Here is a 17,811-nt window from a genome sequence, read left to right on the forward strand (position 1 = left end):
AAAAATAGGGACAACACGATTATTTAGAAATTATATTTAGAGCGAACAATTACCCTTGTCACTTCAAACCTTCTGTACACGTGACCCATAGATTAGTCCCCACATCAAGACATGCGAACCCTGCCGTTTATGGCCCTCCCAGGGCAGAGGGAAAGGTTTCTAAGCTTTTCATATGACGGTTCTGGACGGGCCTAAAACGAGAGTGTAACAATTTTTATATAACGCGTAACAGACGCATGCATTTCAAACTTTGCCTGCGTATTGCCGCATTTGCTCAGAATACAGACTTCGTGAGCGATTTCTTTTTTTTTTTTCAGAGAGCCGTGAAAACTGCCCGACGTTTTTGAGTGGTTCTAGTCGCAATAACAGCTTCGCTGTAAGAGCTGTTGAAGCGCTTGTACACCACAGACAGATATAAAAGGGTCCGTTGCAAGAAAGCATCACTGCATGACTATAGCGCCAAAAATAAAACTACTACATTACCAGATTGTCAAAACACTAAATGACAAAATACAAGCAAAAAATCGCATGTAATGTAGGCTTCCGCCGCAGAACTTAAAAAAAGAAACCTTCCGTTACCCATCTTGTTTCTGCGTTACTTCAAAAACTTTTGTCCTTGTTTCGCTTGTGATATCTTGCGATACTTTGTTTAGCAGGCACAAAAACGTAGCCATACTTTGACACTGGGTTGTGACAAAGCATTCGTCATATGCGAATATTCGAAAATACCGAATAGTTATTCTCAAATAAGAATACGAATAGTTAGCGTAAAACATTCAATTTCTATTCGAAACATGGAATATTTGCCCACCCATAATTTCTACCTTTTACAGAGAAGCTTTTAAGGGTTAGTTTCGCCACTATGTGTCCGTGTGTAGAAAAAAATTATCATGCTCATCAATGGCTTCACCATCTTCTTCCACAGATTGCTCGTTGGCGCTCCTCGGCACTGCCGCGCCACTGCTTCCGCATTCGTCGTTGTCATTAATTAATTCATTAATTAATTAAGAAACACAGATGACCAATAATTGAGAAAGGCTTTAATGAACAGTAAGGATTTACCCGCGATAAACACCGGGGCCGCACGTTTCAGCTTCGCTGGTAGACTATCTGTACGAAGCAGACACGTACCCATGATTCTTCTTAGGGGGGGGGGGGCCCACCCAAGGTACCTTTTCTATGCAAATCAAAGGGGAGGTACCTTTACTAGCACAAATGTGAATAATGCCCGCCATTCGCTACAAAGACACGTAAACCCGCAAAAGAGAAATGAAATAAGGTGTATGTCACAGGTAGTACGCCTGTGAGATACACCTCTTCTTTAATTGGCAAACAAGGAATCACATCGAATGGACTCGCGCAGGAAAGAAGCGCAAGAAGAACACTGTCAAGAACAAGCAAACAAATGAAAGTGCGAAATCAAGATTTCCATCATCATCATTAGATTATTTTATGTCCACTGCAGGACGAAGGCCTTTCCCTATAGTAGATTCCTGTAATAGCATACAACTTAAAGAAACCAGCAGTTGGCAACCAAGGAACACGGACCACGCGGGGTTGTGTTACTCCGCCTGCCAATCACAGAAGCAAACAAAATCGTCGTCGTGCGGCCTTTCAAAATGGCGTTGTACTTGATACGTCCGGAGCGTCTGCTGTTCTTGAAGAGTCTTTTCATCGATGGAAGCAATGAGGTATGCAACAGACATGGACAAAGCGTATGGAGTATCAGCACTTCACTCTTCAAAAGTCTACCCGCCATGGTTACTTAGTGGATGTGGTGTTGGGCTGCTAAGCACGAGGTCGCGGGATCGAATCCTGGCCACGGCGGCCGCATGCCGAAGGGGACGAAATGTGAAAGCACCCGTCTACTTAAATTTAGGTGCACGTTAAAGAACCCCAGGTGGCTCAAATTTCGGGAGTCCCCCATTACGGCGTGCCCCATTATCGGATCGTGGTTTTGGCACATAAAACTCCGTAATTAATTACATCTTCAAAACTCTGCGGTAGAGTTCTTTTGACTGCTGAGCCCGTTTTACTCTTGAAATTTCACTGTCAACTGAAGTGAAACTTGACAAATAGTTGCAGCGAAGCAAGCATTTCATTTCACTTCAATAAATAATTAGGCGTTCGCCATTCCACTACATTAGGCGAAGGAGAACGTATAACCATACGCGCTAATAATTTTATTTTTGTGGTTATCGCCTTCATGGGTAACACGAAAAGCTTGAAGTACGAATTATTTGCAGCCTCGCGGAGGGACAGTCGCTGACGGTTATGAGGGCGTGCGCGGGGCTTCACTGCAGGCTTAAGTTGTATCCGACTATAGTGGCGTTTTTTTTTAATTAGCTCTGAAAGAATTATAGAGAAATATATACTTGCGGAACAATCACAGTTCTTTTGGATCCCTCGTTTACTGCTCTACCAAGAAAGTGCCTAAACCGACTCGTATTGTTATTTGGGAAGTTGCGTAATGATCCGTGGCCGCCATTGCCTTACAACCGCGTAGAGCGCAGGACGCTGCGGTTCTAGACGTGCTGCGCCCACCGCGGAAGGTTATCAAAACACCTACATAAGCATAGGAGAGAAGTGGCTGATAACTGCAGAAGTGGCATTCCAAATACACAGTATTGTTCTCCACTTCCGGCAGCGTTTTCTCTACTCCCTTCTTAAATAAAAAGATGGTGATCCATAAATGTTTTCATAAACAATGGTTATATGTATTAATTTTCATTTTTCCTTCCTGTTTGGCTGTTGCCTTGGCTTAATTTCTCAACTATATGCGACTCTTGTTTCCAGTTGCCAATTTTGCACAAAAAGTGCTGTACAATTAGGGGAAAACTAGACGAGGTAGCGGGTGACAGTCGTATTGCTTATGGGTTTAAGGGTTATTGCATGGTTTGATGATGGACTCTGTTTCGCACTATTTTAATTTGCACATTATCTAACCCATATCGCGGGTATATGGTTCCGACGATCTACGAGCGTCGCGGTGAGCCGCCACTCGAGAAAATAATGAAGCAAAAGGAAAAGTTAAACCTCAACTGGCGTTCTCTCCTTGCAACTCGTTCCTCAAACATACAGACCAGCTGACTATGAATTGAATCCCTTTCCTGGTCCCTGAATCACTCTTAACAACAGAGGTTGAACTAACGAAGCAACAGCCATGTGCGTGACCGTTGAATAGATGGTGACCACTGAACGCATCTCGAATAAATCGCGCGGGCACCGAATCGATGAGAAAACTGGCCCCCCCGAGGTGCCGATAAATACCCTCATCCAATAAGAGTGAAAGAGGCATCAAAATGTTGACCACCAAATAGCTGTCAAGTCTCAACATTGATTTGGTGGCGTTTTAGGAATGTGTGTAAGGATTGGTGGCGTGGACGGGGAGGAGGGGGGGTACGCTGCTTAACTTCGGGGGGAAGGGGGGGGGGCGCCCCCCCCCCTGGGTACTTGCCTGGTACGGAGTGCATGGGTTGATAGCTTCTTTTTTTGTGCACCAGTACTAAGACTTCAGTGTTGTTCCTGGGCACGTTAAATAAATTGTCAATTGATTGATTGATTGATTGATTGATTGATTGATTGATTGATTGATTGATTGATTGATTGATTGATTGATTGATTGATTGATTGATTGATTAACAGCGCCGTTCTGCTTTCGCTTCATTTGAAAACAGCATTTGTGAAATGGGACCTCCGGCTGAATATTTCCACAGACCCCCAAACGGCACCCGCGGCCGAAGAACTCCACCGGCGCGTGGTACGAGGTGATGACAAGAGTTCAAGTAGACGGTCTGTGGAGGAGGGTGTTCTCTTATAAGGTCGCCCTAATGCCGAGTCGTCAAATGCCGAGTCGTCAAAAACGACAAGGCGTCCTTTAAGGCAGCCCGGTGTTACGCTTCCGCGAATGTGCAGAAGGGGCAATGAGACCTGCCATTTAAATACATTTCTAACAGCAGGCATGGGAAAATGTGCAATTTGCAAGGTCACCATACGCGTTGGGCGCGAGATGCGCAGAACGTGTCCCAGCTGCCATGCTGCACGCAACCCGACTCTATAGCTGTTTCGGCCGTCTTACCGGGCATGGCGGACTGTCGCCGGCGGCTTTTCCTGCGGATCCTGCGCAGGCACGTGTGGTACAGGAACAGGTAGAGCAGGCCCACACCCGCGCACACAACAGCCACGCCGCGCAACGTGGTCCGCTGGCCGAAAGTGGCATTCAAGAAGAAGCCCGCGATGGTGCCCGTTCCGCGGCCTGCGACCAGAGAAAGCTGCGTGCGCCCACAGCGCTCGCTTGCACAGCTACTCGAACGTACCGACGCAGAAGTGCAGGACGACGAGGACGCACTGGACGGTGAGCCTCTGGCTGGAGGGCGCCACCTTTTGGGCGGCCGCGACCAGCGCGACCCAGAGCAGGGGCAGCGTGAACGTCTCCATGGCCTCGAAAGGCGCGACCCACCAGCGGGCCGTGACGAAGGAGAGGCCGGCGGCGCGCGTCGCGTAGAAGAGGAAGCCGAACACGAGCAGGTTGGCGCGGCCGATGTTGCGCACCAGGTTCTTGGCGATGGCCAAGAAAGGAAGCGCGCAGCCCATGGGCAGTGCAAGCGACAGCGCCAACAGCAGGTGGCTGGCGCCCATCTCGGCGTACATCCAGTGCAGGTACGTCTCCATGTAGCCCCACACCGTGCCCAGCACGAGCACGAGCAAGAAGAGAACGCTCGCGTCTAGCGAGCAGAAGCGGGGCTCCTGGCCGAGTCCGTAGTGGAGCAGGTGGTTGGCCTTCTTGTCCTCCACGGCGGGCAGGAACGCCGCCAGCGCACAAGAGACGAGAGCAAGCCCGTCGAAGACAAACACCGCCGCCGAGTAGTCGGCGGCCCCCGTTAGCTCGCTGTAGTAGTCGACCAGCACTCCGGTCACGACTGCGGATATAGCGGCGCCCAGCGCGGCCCAGAACTTGATGCGTCCGTAGAGACCGGTGAAGTCGTTGATGGAGAGCACCGTGACCGCCTCGACCAGGTAGAATGCCGTCATGAGCCACAGGTCGCCGAACACCCGCAGCGCCAGCATGGCCCAGAACGTGAGCTGCGGGTCGCCCTTGACCTGCGTGCAGCGCGCCGACTGCATGCGGCGACCCAGGTTGTCGGCCACGGCCACCGAGCAGCGGATGGTGCATCCCTCCGGGTGCGGCCGGCACTCGTAGTCGTTGAACTGCTTCTGATTTACCACGATGGGCGCCAGAAGGTCGAAGCTGCACACGTCGACCAGCTCGTCGTCGCCCCTGCCCTCGTGCTCGAGGAACTTGGCCACGCTCACGTCGACCAGCGTGCGCGCCGTCTTGGCCAGGAAGCTGGCGCCGAACTCGGTGGTGGAATTGTCACGCGTGCCGGCCTCGTGGATGATGCACAGGTTGCCCTCGTGGCTCAGGAAGCAGAAGTGGATGGGCTGCCGCCGCTCGGCGCTGCTGCTGCGGTTACCGCCGCACTGGTAGTGGCAGTTGGACACGCGGAACGTGGCCAGCCCCAGCGGGTTCAGCTCGGACGCCGTGCACGAGTCCCACTCGGGGCAGCGCTCCAGGTACAGTCCGGACGGGCAGTCGAACTCGAGCAGCGGGCTGCGCGGACTGCGCACCACGGGGGGCACTGCCAGCAGCGCCGAGTAGCCGGCGCCTGCCAGCACCAGCGACAGCACCAGCAGCGACCGGTAGGCTCGCCGCCGCTCAGCCACCAGCCCCACGAGCACGGGACCAAGAAGGCTGGCGAACGCGGCCGCCGTGATCACCAGCACGGACTCCTCATCGGACAACCCGACAGCGCGCAGCTGCAGGCCCAGGAATGGGCTCAGGCTGCCTGTGGCTGCGAATGCATTACGCGTATCCCGGAGATGATGGCCTCGAGGGAAACAGCAGGATCACAGATGATAACCTTGATGCGAATTTTACAGTGCAGAGAAAGAAACGCCCCATTACAAAAACGAGAAACAACAAAATGTTTTTAAAATGCGCTACGACAAAGAGGCGTCTGTGCTGCGCCTCAAGAAGGCCCATGACAGAGTGTGTAACAGAGAGAGTGTATCCTGCGCTCCACTCACCGGCAAAAAAAGAGAAGGAAACAGCCATAAGCGGAAGCAACTTCCGCAGGCGAGGGCTGACCGTCATGGCGGCTCCTTCCGGTCGTCCTTGCACCTGCATGTGGAAGAAGAAAGGGAAAAATCAGGTGCATATCATTCAGTTTTACTGCGGAAGTTTCGCATCCGTCCGCTTCGTGCCCATTTGAACTGCAACCATACTGTTAACGGTGGCCTTTTCTATTCTTTGTTCCAAGTACACTTAGCGGCGAAGGAGAATGGGGGCGGGGGGGGGGGGCAGAGAGAAAGCGAAAAAGATAGAAACGGCCCACACCCGACAATCGGCCTCTGTGCATCTGACACAGATGGAGATGTAAGTGAACACAACCTTGCCATCAGTATTTTCTTGCAAGTTCTACATGTCCTTTTATACTGCGTCTCCAAGGCGAAGCGGTACAGTTACACCTGAAAAATCCATCGCTTTCTCTCCACTTGCCTCAACCACATTTCGTATACGTTTTCTTCTCTATTGCCTGCCATGCTTCTAACACTGACCACCCCTACACTTCAGCCTGTATTACTTCATTTGAAGAAACGCCTAATGCTGGTTTACCGATAGCCGTTTGCTTAACTTTGAGACTAATAATTCCGTATCCGAGCCCAGGTATATACTACTGCATTTACAATGCGAGACTCGGTATCTATGCGCTCTCCACATTCCGCGAAGTATAACCATTCTAATGTGCTTGGTGACAGCAGCGTTTCTTTTTGCTCCCTGGGTTCTCACACGCTCGCATCGAGACATTAAGGTGCTTATTCGCCTTTTTGTGCAATTGTGTTGCCCTCGCATTTGAATATACTTTTGCAAGGGTGAGGAGGAAACGTTTGGTAACCAACGCCCTGCGAGCCTTTCCTCCTTTTCGCCTTGTGCGAGTCGGACCGGTGCTACTTGAATGCGTCGCCACCGCTGGTGTGGAATGGTGCGAAGATGTTTTAGCTCGCTCTGCGAGATGGTTGCATGATGTCAGCTCATACAAAGCCGACGGGGAACCAATGCGTCTGGTCTGACTGCAGCAATATAACTAGAGAAATGCGGCAGTGACAGACAGCAGGCTAGGTTTAGCGTTGCGCTGGAAGGAGCACAGACATCGCCAGTCCGCAATAGCTGCTACAAAGGTGCGCCCTTCTATATTTAAGGTTGACCCGGAAACCGATGTGTTAGCTTTAGATATGTTTCATCATCTCTAAATGTAATGTGGGCCGAAGTCACATTTACGGGAGCAATCCATCGATAACATCCATGTTTGCGCGTGCGAATCTCCTGCGACAATCACCTCTCTTTCTTGCTATTCATCACTGGAACAAGCTGCCAAAAGAAATTGCTTCTATACATGATCACGACTCATTTGTAAGTCATTTGAAGCGCAGTTTTACGCATGTTGGGTAAAAGCAGAATTTTATGCTTTTGACGCATTGTAAGTGTATCTACATGCTTTGTACGGAGTGTTCTTTTTTTTTTCATCATGTATTCAATTCTCTTTCCTTTTTTTCTTTTTATATTTTCTTGTTGTATTCGGTGATCTTTACCACGGTGTTCTATATTGCCTTTCCCCCCCTAATTGTGTTTGAAATATCCTGTTGTTAACCCTCCCCCCCCCCCCCCCCCTGTGTAGTGCTCACAAGGGCCTTTAGGGTATCTGAATAAAAAAAAACTGTGGCGCCAGACGTCAAGTTATACGTGTCTCAGTGCGTCCTGTTGCATGTTAGAACATTAGGCCTGGCGCCGCAGTTACCTGTGTGTCACAGCAGTAAACAACCTTTGTATTGATGTTACCTTTTGACCCGACGAAAATTAACCGAACACCAAGCTATCACGACCGCCACTATTATTGAATGTAGCGAAGCCAAAGCGTGCACCTGACACGGAGACGCGGCGGCATGCGCGACAGCAGCGTGGTGCACGGCCTCCAGGATTGCGCGCTCGGGCAGGCGCCGACACCGGACGCGCGGCGAGTTTCGGCAATAAATGCGAGGTGGTGCGTGGAATCTGGGAAAGGAGTGACGGCGTTAGCGCTGACATTCGTAAGTGCCATTCTGTGCCTAGAATCAGATATATCGTCGTGGCTGGAAGCTAACCAAAGATCGGCGCGCCAGTTGGCCTTGGGAGCCCATGGAAAAACCACAAATGACGCAGCGCAGGGGGACACGGGTTGGGCCTCGTTTGAAGTCAGAGAAGCGCAGAGCAAAATCAGTTTTGAAGAAAGGCCCAGGAGTATGGATCAAAATAAATGGGCAGCTGAAGTGCACAAGTGTCTGTACCTAAAAAGCGTGGAGACAGAATGGAGGAAGAGGTCCAGAAAGTTTGCAACCAAGTACACGGTAATTGAAAGTGTAGATACACAACCAGGGGTAATCAGAGAGAAACAGGGACAGGGAATTTGGGTGCACAGAATGGAAACGAGACAGACCATGGAGATTTACAAGAATGAAATTTGAAGGGAAAAATATGTACGCTAACACGAAGGGAAGTGCCTTGCTTTATGAAGCTCGAGCTGGTTGCCCAAGGACAAACACATACCCGAGCAAATATTCCCAATTATATGAGGCACATGCAGCAAAAGTCCGGAGACCGCTCAGCCCACATCCTTACGGAATATGCGGAGGGATTCATCCAGCGAGACCATTACGTAACGTACAACTTACAGAAGCGCTTGGATTTAACGTAGACGGAAGTGTCAAGCGGTCAGCAGTCGAGATATGCAAGGCACGTTTAGAGTATTGGTGAAAAAAGAAGCAGGGAAGGGACTGATACGACCGGATCCATTACAGGCACAGGCAGCGGTACAAGGCAGATAGAGAAGATTAAAAAGATGTATAGCAGAATGCTACATAAGGGAAATCGTTGATAGCATACCTGAGTAACCCAACCAGGCTATAGGTGACGATTTGCCCCACCTCGTTTCAAATGGGATGTCACCAAATCCTCTTCACCATCATCGGGTAAGCACAGCTTGCTGCCAACGCTCACAATGAGCGAGCTGCACATTTCGGTGCGTCGAGCGACAGCTTGTGCGGCCGCTTTTCGCCTCAGAAGGAGACAGCAGTAAACGCCTCGTAAATACATCCACTGCACACGGCGCCTCCCGCGCCCACAGCTTCCATGCGCTCGGCCAAACACAACACTGTATAAAGCTTTCCGTAATAAGACACATCATAATAATTATTATAATAACAACTATAGATGCTTTCTTCCATCAAAGTTCCTGGACTTTCATAGTGGTGCCAAAGTATGTACACATCGCTGCGTAACAACAGCGGGGCGCTGGTCTGTTCATATAATCCCGTGCGACGACAGATGGCACAGCTTGGCCCTCGGGTGCCATCGTTCCAGCCTGAAAAGCGCTCGACGTGCCGGTGACCAAATGAGAACGAGCGTTTTTCGTACGCGGACAGGCGGTCTGTCGCTACGTTGTGTAGCCCCCTCGCTGTCCGGCCACACGGCCACCGCTCAACCGTGGAAATGAACCCCACAGGGCGACAAGCTTCATAACACACATTTCTCATGCAACGCAACTGCACACGTCGGATCGCAGAGGCCGTTAACGACAGACAAAGCGAAGAGTGAAACGATGCGTGCCACGTGAATGCTCTGCACGCAACTTGGCGCGCAGAGAAAGAGAACTAACTCATCGAGCACGAGGCAGGCACGTGGAGAACGAGAGAGATTGTGAAGAGGTTGGCTTTCCTCTTTCGGGGCAATTTACGGTTGGCTGCGAGGGCGGCCTCGAGGCAGCAGCGACGCGCACCCCGCACACTCGACAGCAATCAGGGGAGCGGATGGCGATGCGCTCAGGCAGAGGACGCGAGAATGGGCGGCGTTACGGCGCCGGCACAGCCTTTGTGCGCTGCCATTTCAGGTGGATCAACACCCCCGATCATAAACCGGCGTTAAAGCTGGTTTGTTCAAACAGTCGCACTGATTCGCACAACACTGAACAAGTGCGTGAACCGGGTGCTTCTTTTTACATTGTCACCAGCTCATCCCTGGGTCGGGACTAATGCGCGGCTATAAAATCCAGAACCTGCAGTGTGCGAAACATGCGATTGTTGCGTGTGACTACACTTCGATAAAAGTATGCAAGCCACTGCGCGCGGGACAACAGTTCAATGGCCCCTGTGGCTCGGCTCCTCTGGTATTCAACAGTTGCTTAAAATGTAGCGTAAAAGACTCTATGCCTGACAGCAATTCCTTGCTGGGAGAGGAGCTTTGTCAATCCAGCCGCGTGCTCTCTGGAACGACAAGGAAGGCGTTGGCGGCCTTCCCTGCAGAAACGGTGGAGCAGCTGCGGCGTTCATCTCGCATCCCGATGCGCCGGAGAGCTTGTGCACCAAGGGTAGCGGGAGTCCGAAGGTCTGAACTGACTCGTCAGACACTTGTACCCTCAAAATAGAATACGTGTAACGAGCGTGGCCTTGGCTGCAAATAACGGGTCTTCTTTTCTCGTGACTTACGGTACCTGCAGTACACGAATATACTGTGGTAAACCACAACGCGGAAACCCTCGATTCCCCTTTAATACTTCTGTCATTTAAATACTGATCACTGAGGAGCAGCGACGAACGATATATATATATATATATATATATATATATATATATATATATATATATATATATATATATATATATATATATATATATATATATATATATATATATATTGTCACAAGCTGTCATGAACCACGCCTGCCGCGCAGACAACCACATGAAAGAAGGAAGAGAACGACGTTAGCCAAGCTGCCGCGAGACCACTCTTCAAGAACCGCGCCTATAAACCAGATTCATCTGGTTCTGCATTAAAACACCTCGTGTGTAACATTTGGTGGAGCTGTGCGGGGTAACTCGCACGACGTATACAACGGAGCCACCAGCACAAGAGCTACGCCGGAGCCGTCGCCTCGCCGGACTTTCGCCGTCGCGCTCAGTCATGGCCACAGAGCAAAATACCCTCACCAGCAGTGCCTCGGCGAGCCCAGTCCCTATCCAGCACTACCGAGAGCCACGCACGTTCTCGGCGAAGGCAGAGGAAGATGTAGATGAGTGGCTAACCCATTACGAAAGGGTAAGCCAATACTTTCAAGGGGAAGAGCCTCGTTACCCTCAACCGATGTCTTCGGCAGAATACTTCAATCCGCATTCTGAAGTTCGCCCTTCGCCAGTGTGTTACTGCTGCGGCATGCCTGGCCATATAGCTAGGTACTGTAGCCGACGCCGAGCATCAAACTACGGATCGTCAGCGCCGACTATGCGGTCTAGCGGTCGTACACTGCGCACTCAGTGGCCAGGAGACTCCACTTCAGGAAGCCACTTTCGAGAAAAGCGATGCACCGCCCAGGAGACCTACTTTGGAGAAGAAAGAACCCGGAACCGCTACCGCTCCCCTGCCTCCGACCGTACTCTGACGCCACCACCAGCCTTCCGAGCCTCCCGATCACCATCCCCTCGGCCGCGATTCACGTCACCATCGCCTCGGCGCTGTTTCGTGTCGCCCCCGCCGGGAAACTAGCCAGCGCGGCCGATGGAGGTGAGGTCGCTGGAAAATGTGTGCTGCCGACTCAAGTGCCTCCAACTATTTTCATGCTAAAGAATAAGGTTCACGTACTGATTGATGGGGTCTCTACAATGGCTTTAGTCGACACGGGAGCAACTGTCTCGGTCATGAGTGTGGGGTTTAAAGGCCTTCTGGGACGCAAGGTTATGTTTCGTTAGGACCAGTGCACAAGTTTCCGTGGAGTCAGTGGTGAAGCATTATACCCGGTTGGTGTGTGTAACGTGGATGTGTCTTTGGGTGGGAAAGTTTTTAATGCAGAGTTTACTGTTCTTCCTCGCTCCTCGCATGACGTGATTCTGGGGATTGACTTTTTGCAATTGTGTGGTGCGAATGTTGACTGCCGGACGGGAGAACTCAGCGTCGACACCAGTGTTTCACCTGTGCTCTTTGAAGGTGACGCTTGCCCGGAGTGTGTTGTGCGTGTCTGAGGATACAGTTGTGCCCGCCTTATCCGCGATGCGTGTTGCCGTCGCCTGTTCATCTCCGACTCCTATCTCGTTCGATGCTGCAGTGGAACCTGCACATCGGAACTGCCTCAAGAAAAACGTGTTAGTTCCGCACTGCGTGGTCTCAGTGACCAATGGATGCGCGGGGCTGTGGGCGCTAAACTGTTCCACTGAAGCGGCAGTGCTACCTCAAGGCCTAAAGATTGCCACGTTTCAGGAAGACTCGCCCGTATCGGTGGCAGTACTTTCAGAGCTCCCCGATGGAGGAGCAACCAGTGTCTCGAGCCCCGGGAGCTCGAAGATACTTTCCATGATTGATAAGTCACTCAGCGATAACGAGCGTCAAGTTTTGATGGCCCTGCTTACGAAACATACCTCGGTATTCGACTTTGTGCAGCACGATGGACCGCCATCAATTCCTGCGTCCATAACTCGTCACCGCATCAACACAGGAGCCGCCCAGCAAATCCGACAAAAAACCCTATCGTGTATCCCCATCAGAACGCAAGATAATCAGCGATCAGGTCCAAGAAATGCTATGCAAAGGCGTCATTCGAGAATCATCTAGTCCTTGGGCAGCCCCCGCGATATTGGTGAAGAAGACAGACTGTACGTGGCGGTTCTGTGTTGATTACCGTCGCCTAAACGCCGTTACTAAGAAAGATGTATATCCGCTCCCACGAATTGACAACGCCATCGACTGTCTCTTTGCGGCATCTTACTTTTCCTCAATCGATTTACGGTCAGATTACTGGCAAATTCCTATACACAAGGATGACAGCATTTGTAACACCCGACGGACTATTCGAGTTTAACGTGATGCCTTTCGGGTTGTGTAACGCGCCCGCAACGTTCGAAAGGTTCATGGACACGATATTACGCGGCTTAAAATGGGAAGTTTGCATGTGCTACTTAGACGACGTTGTGATCTTCGGGCGAACGTTTAGTAAGCACAACAAACGTTTGGATTTGGTCTTGAACTGCTTGGAGAAAGCGGGTCTTGTGCTCAATTAAAAAAAAATGCCGTTTTGGGGAACGACAAACTCTTGTGCTAGGCCATCTGGTCGCTAAAGAAGGCATCCGACCAGATCCACAAAAAACTGTGGCCGTAGAAGCATTTAGAATACCCAACTCTGTCAAGCAGTTAAGAAGTTTCTTGGGCTTGTGCTCCTATTTTCGCCGATTCATTCCCCGCTTTGCTGACATGGCTCATCCCCTTACGCGCCTTCTCCAAAAAGGCGTTCCCTTTGAGTGGACTGCAGATTGCGACTCATCGTTTCGCCAGCTCAAGTTCCTGTTGACATCCCAACCAATTCTTCGCCACTTTGATCCTTCATCACCAACTGAGATTCACACCGATGCCAGCGGCGTAGGCATAGGTGCTGTGCTAGTTCAGCGTGTTGGCGACAGTGAGCACGTGATCTCTTACGCTAGCCCGTCCTTGAGCCGCTCCGAGCGCAACTACACAGTCACCGAACAAGAGTGTCTGGCGGTCATCTTCGCCGTGCAACGGTTTCGTTCGTATCTCTATGGGCACCCCTTCACTGTGATAACAGATCATCATTCGCTATGCTGGCTTGTGAATCTGAGGGATCCCTCAGGACGACTAGCGCGCTGGGCCCTCCGTCTACAGGAATACGATTTCCTTATTTGCTACAAAAGTGGCCGGCGATATGCTGACGCTGACTGTCTCTCTCGGATGCCACTTCAAACAACTGAATGTGATGCGGACAATTTTGACGAATACATCGCTTTTGTGTCCCCGGAATTTCCGGATATGGGTACCGTCATATCCGAGCAGCACAAAGACGAGAGCTTACAACCGCTCTTCGCGGCAGCACAGGAGTCACCTGCAGGCAGTCGCTTTCGCCTACGTGATGGTGGCGCGCTGTATAAGAAGAGCTACTCGACCACCGGTGCACGCTACCTTTTAGTTGTCCCCAAGAACCTTCGCCACCAAGTATTACACGCCATGCACGATGACACAACTTCCAGTCATCTTGGTTCCACACGTACGCTCTACCCGGCTCAAGAACGTTTTTACTGGCCTAAGATGCGGAAAGATATCGAACGGTACGTCGCCAGCTACTCTCAATGCCAGCGCTACAAGCGTCCGCCATAAGCGCCACACGGCCTGCTTCAACCAGTTCCCCCTTCTAGCGTCCCCTTTGAGAAAGTTGGTATAGATCTTCTGGGCCCTTTCCCGCGATCCTCTAACGGCAATCCTTGGGTTATCGTTTGCGTAGATCATCTTACCCGATATTGTGAGACCGCCGCATTGCCATCGGCCACAGCTACAGAAGTTTCTATCTTCTTGCTGGCTAACGTTATACTCCGACATGGACTTCCTCGCATAGTAATCAGCGATTGTGGGCGACAGTTTACCGCGGACGTGGTTGAAGAAACCCTTCGTCTGTGTTCATGTAGCTTCCGCCATTCTACGCCCTACCATCCACAAACTAATGGACTGGTCGAGCGCACAAACAGAACGCTTGCCAACATGCTGTCCATGTACGTCGATTCAACACACAAGAATTGGGACAGTATCTTGCCTTTCATTACCTATGCATTCAATACCGCGAGACACGAGACCACTGGTTACTCACCATTTTTCCTTCTGTATGCTCGTCCGCCGCGCTACACCCTCGACACCATATTTCCCTACTTCGCTCATGACAACGAATCAATTGATGAGATCCTATGTCGAGCAGAAGCGCGACGCCTCGCTAGGCTACGCACCATAGCATCGCAGGACCGGTCCAAGATACGCTATGACGGGCGTCACCGCCACGTTTACTTCGATCCTGGTGACCTTGTGTGGCTCTGGACGCCGTTGCGGAAGCGTGGCTTGTGCCAGAAGTTTCTCGCCCACTACGTCGGCCCTTACGTTATTCTGGAGCGCCTCAGCGAAGTAAACTACCGCATTGCGCGTCTCACGAGCAGTGGACGACGCTCGGCCAAGGCTGAAGTGACACACGTCGCGCGTCTGAGGCGTTACAACCAACGAGATGACTGACTCGCCCGGCGGGCTTCGTCTGCCAGCGGGGAAATGTCACAGGCTGTCATGAACCACGCCTGCCGCGCAGACAACCAGATGAAAGAAGGAAGAGAACGACGTTAGCCAAGCTGCCGCGAGACCGCTCTTCAAGAACCGCGCCTATCAACCAGATTCATCTGGTTCTGCATTAAAACACCTCGTGTGTAACAATATATATATATATATATATATATATATATATATATATCATCAGACTATTTTATGTTCACAGCAGGACGAAGGCCTCTCCCTGCGATCTCCATTTACCCCTGTCCTGCGCCAACCGATTCCAACTAGCACCCGCAAATTTCATAATTGCGTCGTACCACCTAGTCTTCTGCCGTCCTCTGCTGCATTTCCCTTCTCTTGGTACCCATTCTGTCACCCTAATGGTCCAACGGTTATCTAATCTGCGCATTACATTACCTGCTCAGCGCCATTGTTTTTCTCTTCCTGTCAATCATAATATCGTCTATTCCCGTTTGCTCTCAGATCCAAACTGCTCTCTTTCTGTCTTAATTTTATGCCTAGCATTCTTCGTTCCATCGCTCTTTGCGCGGTCCATGTTCTCAAGCTTCTTTGTCAGTCTAAAAGTCTCTGCCCCATAAGTAAAATGCACTGATTGCATACCTTCCTTTTCAATGATATTGGTATGCTTCCAGTCAGGAGCTCACGATGTCTGCTGTGTGTGATCCAACCCATTTTTATTCTTCTGTGAATTTCCTTCTCATGGTCAGGGTTCCTGTGATTAGTTGACTTAGGTAAACGTGCTCCTTCACAGACTCTAGAGGCTGAGTGGCAATCCTGAACTCTTGTTCCCTTTCCCGGTTATTCATCATCGTCTGCAGTGTTGATGAATAAAACAATGTCATCGGCAAACCGAAGGTTGCTGAGGTATTCGCCGTCGACCCTTACTCCTAAACCTTCCCAATTTAATAGCTTGAATACTTCTTCCAAGCACGCAGTGAATAGCATCGGAGAGATTGTGTCTCCTTGTCTGATCCCTTCCTTTATAAGTATCTTCCTGCTTTTCTTGTGCAGAATTAAGGTGGTGGTGAAATCTCTGTAGATATTTTTCCAAGGTATTTATGTAAGCGGGCTGTACTCCTTGATTACGCAATGCTTCTATGACTGCTAGTATCTCTACTAAATCAAATGCTTTTTCGTAGTCTATGAAAGCCATATAGAGAGGCTTGTAGAGGCTTGTAGAGGCTTATTGTACTCTGCGGATTTCTCAATAACCTGATTAATGACATGGATGTGATCCATTGTAGAGTATTCCTTCCTGAAGCCAGCCTGTTCCCTTGGTTGACTAAAGTCCAGTGTTGCCCTTATTCTATTGGAGATTATTTTGCTAAATATTTTATATAATACTGGGAGTAAGCTAATGGGCCTATAATTTTTAAATTCTTTAACGACTCCCTTTTTGTGGATTAGTGTAATATTTGCATTCGTGCAGTTTTCTGGGACCCTTGCAGTCGACTTAGTATTGTTGCGACTCGGGGTTCGAAGACGTGGGATCCTCTTTCCTCCTGGAGGGATAAGCGAACGTGGTTGCGGTCCCTTCTGCAGGAACGCCGGAATGACAGCGCACCCAGGTTGGGAGCGCCGCATCACCTGAAACCGAGGCCATTTATCAGGGAACGTTGCCTGTTTTTCGAGTCTTTCACATCCACGAGTGTTGCTAGAGGGGGCTCTCTGACTTGGCCGCCTGCTTCGCGGGCGCGCAGTCGTGGCTCTCGGTTGTCACCGCGAATCCGATGAATTGACGGCGTGTTTCGTCTGTCCTGTTGCCGCGGACAGTTAGGGCCATTGCTTGAGAAGCAAGCAATCACATGAGATGCCGCTGTTCACTGCGACAGCCTGTTAAGGTCCTACCGCACTAAAGGAGTTTAAAGCCGAAAGAATAGATGTTCTTCTTTGCTTTCTTCGTGCTAATTTCATGCAAACTGGTGTCCTGTCTTAAATAATTTTTCCTTAATTTAGGCCGTACAACTTTTTCTTTTCACACTAGTTTACTTACATTCAACTTGTGTTTCATTTCATTTTCATTGAAGAATGCTTTTACATATTTATCAACAAGCACCCTGTGTGGCAAGCGAAAAGTACCAGCCTCTTATCACCGCTCGTGATTGACGATCGGTGCTTGACTGCGTGTGTGCAGTGTGTCTCTTCCTTCTCGTCTTTCAGTGCCCCCTCGAGTAGGGTACCTCGGCCTGGTCGGCACTGCGTCTTTGTGACTTTTTAGTCGCTGCACACTCGAACCCCAACATGTTCCCGCGACCAGAAGGGTCCCGCTCGATCCTGCCTCTCTGCCCCCAGGGCAGCAGCTGCACGGGCGTCGCCGGGGCCGCGCGGTCTTCGCGGGCAACCCGAGCACAGTAGCCTCTTGGACGGATTGACGTTTCCTGGCGGACGCGCGGTGGCTGCGAGAAGGCGTGCCAACCGCGTGTCTCGTGGGTTGGCAAAGCCCGCTCATATCTATTTGGAACGAGAGCAGCGGGGCCGCGCCGCGTGGAAAGGTGTAGCCACTGGCGTAGTAAGACAGGGGTGGAGGGGACCTATGGGCCCCGGGTGCCGAACGACCTAGCTACGCCACTGGGTGCAGCCTATATGATTCTCGTTCTCGAACATCCTCGGATTGGTTTGTTCGG

General features: G+C 50.7%; 1 protein-coding gene across 1 annotated transcript in view; it reads right to left on the reverse strand.

The window, feature by feature from the left end:
• LOC142578639 (major facilitator superfamily domain-containing protein 6-like) overlaps positions 1-17,811 on the reverse strand; it is a 201,266-nt gene that overhangs the window by 42,564 nt on the left and 140,891 nt on the right. Inside the window, exons 2-4 of the mRNA XM_075688065.1 lie at positions 6,088-6,181; positions 4,317-5,852; positions 4,079-4,255 (exon numbers count right to left, since the gene is read on the reverse strand). Of these exons, the coding sequence (XP_075544180.1) occupies positions 4,079-4,255; positions 4,317-5,852; positions 6,088-6,154 (1,780 nt within the window). The 5' untranslated portion in view covers positions 6,155-6,181. The remainder of the gene's footprint in view (positions 1-4,078; positions 4,256-4,316; positions 5,853-6,087; positions 6,182-17,811) is intronic.

The sequence above is a fragment of the Dermacentor variabilis genome, chromosome 4 (genome assembly GCF_050947875.1).
Source record: "Dermacentor variabilis isolate Ectoservices chromosome 4, ASM5094787v1, whole genome shotgun sequence".
In the NCBI taxonomy this organism is placed as follows: domain Eukaryota; kingdom Metazoa; phylum Arthropoda; class Arachnida; order Ixodida; family Ixodidae; genus Dermacentor; species Dermacentor variabilis.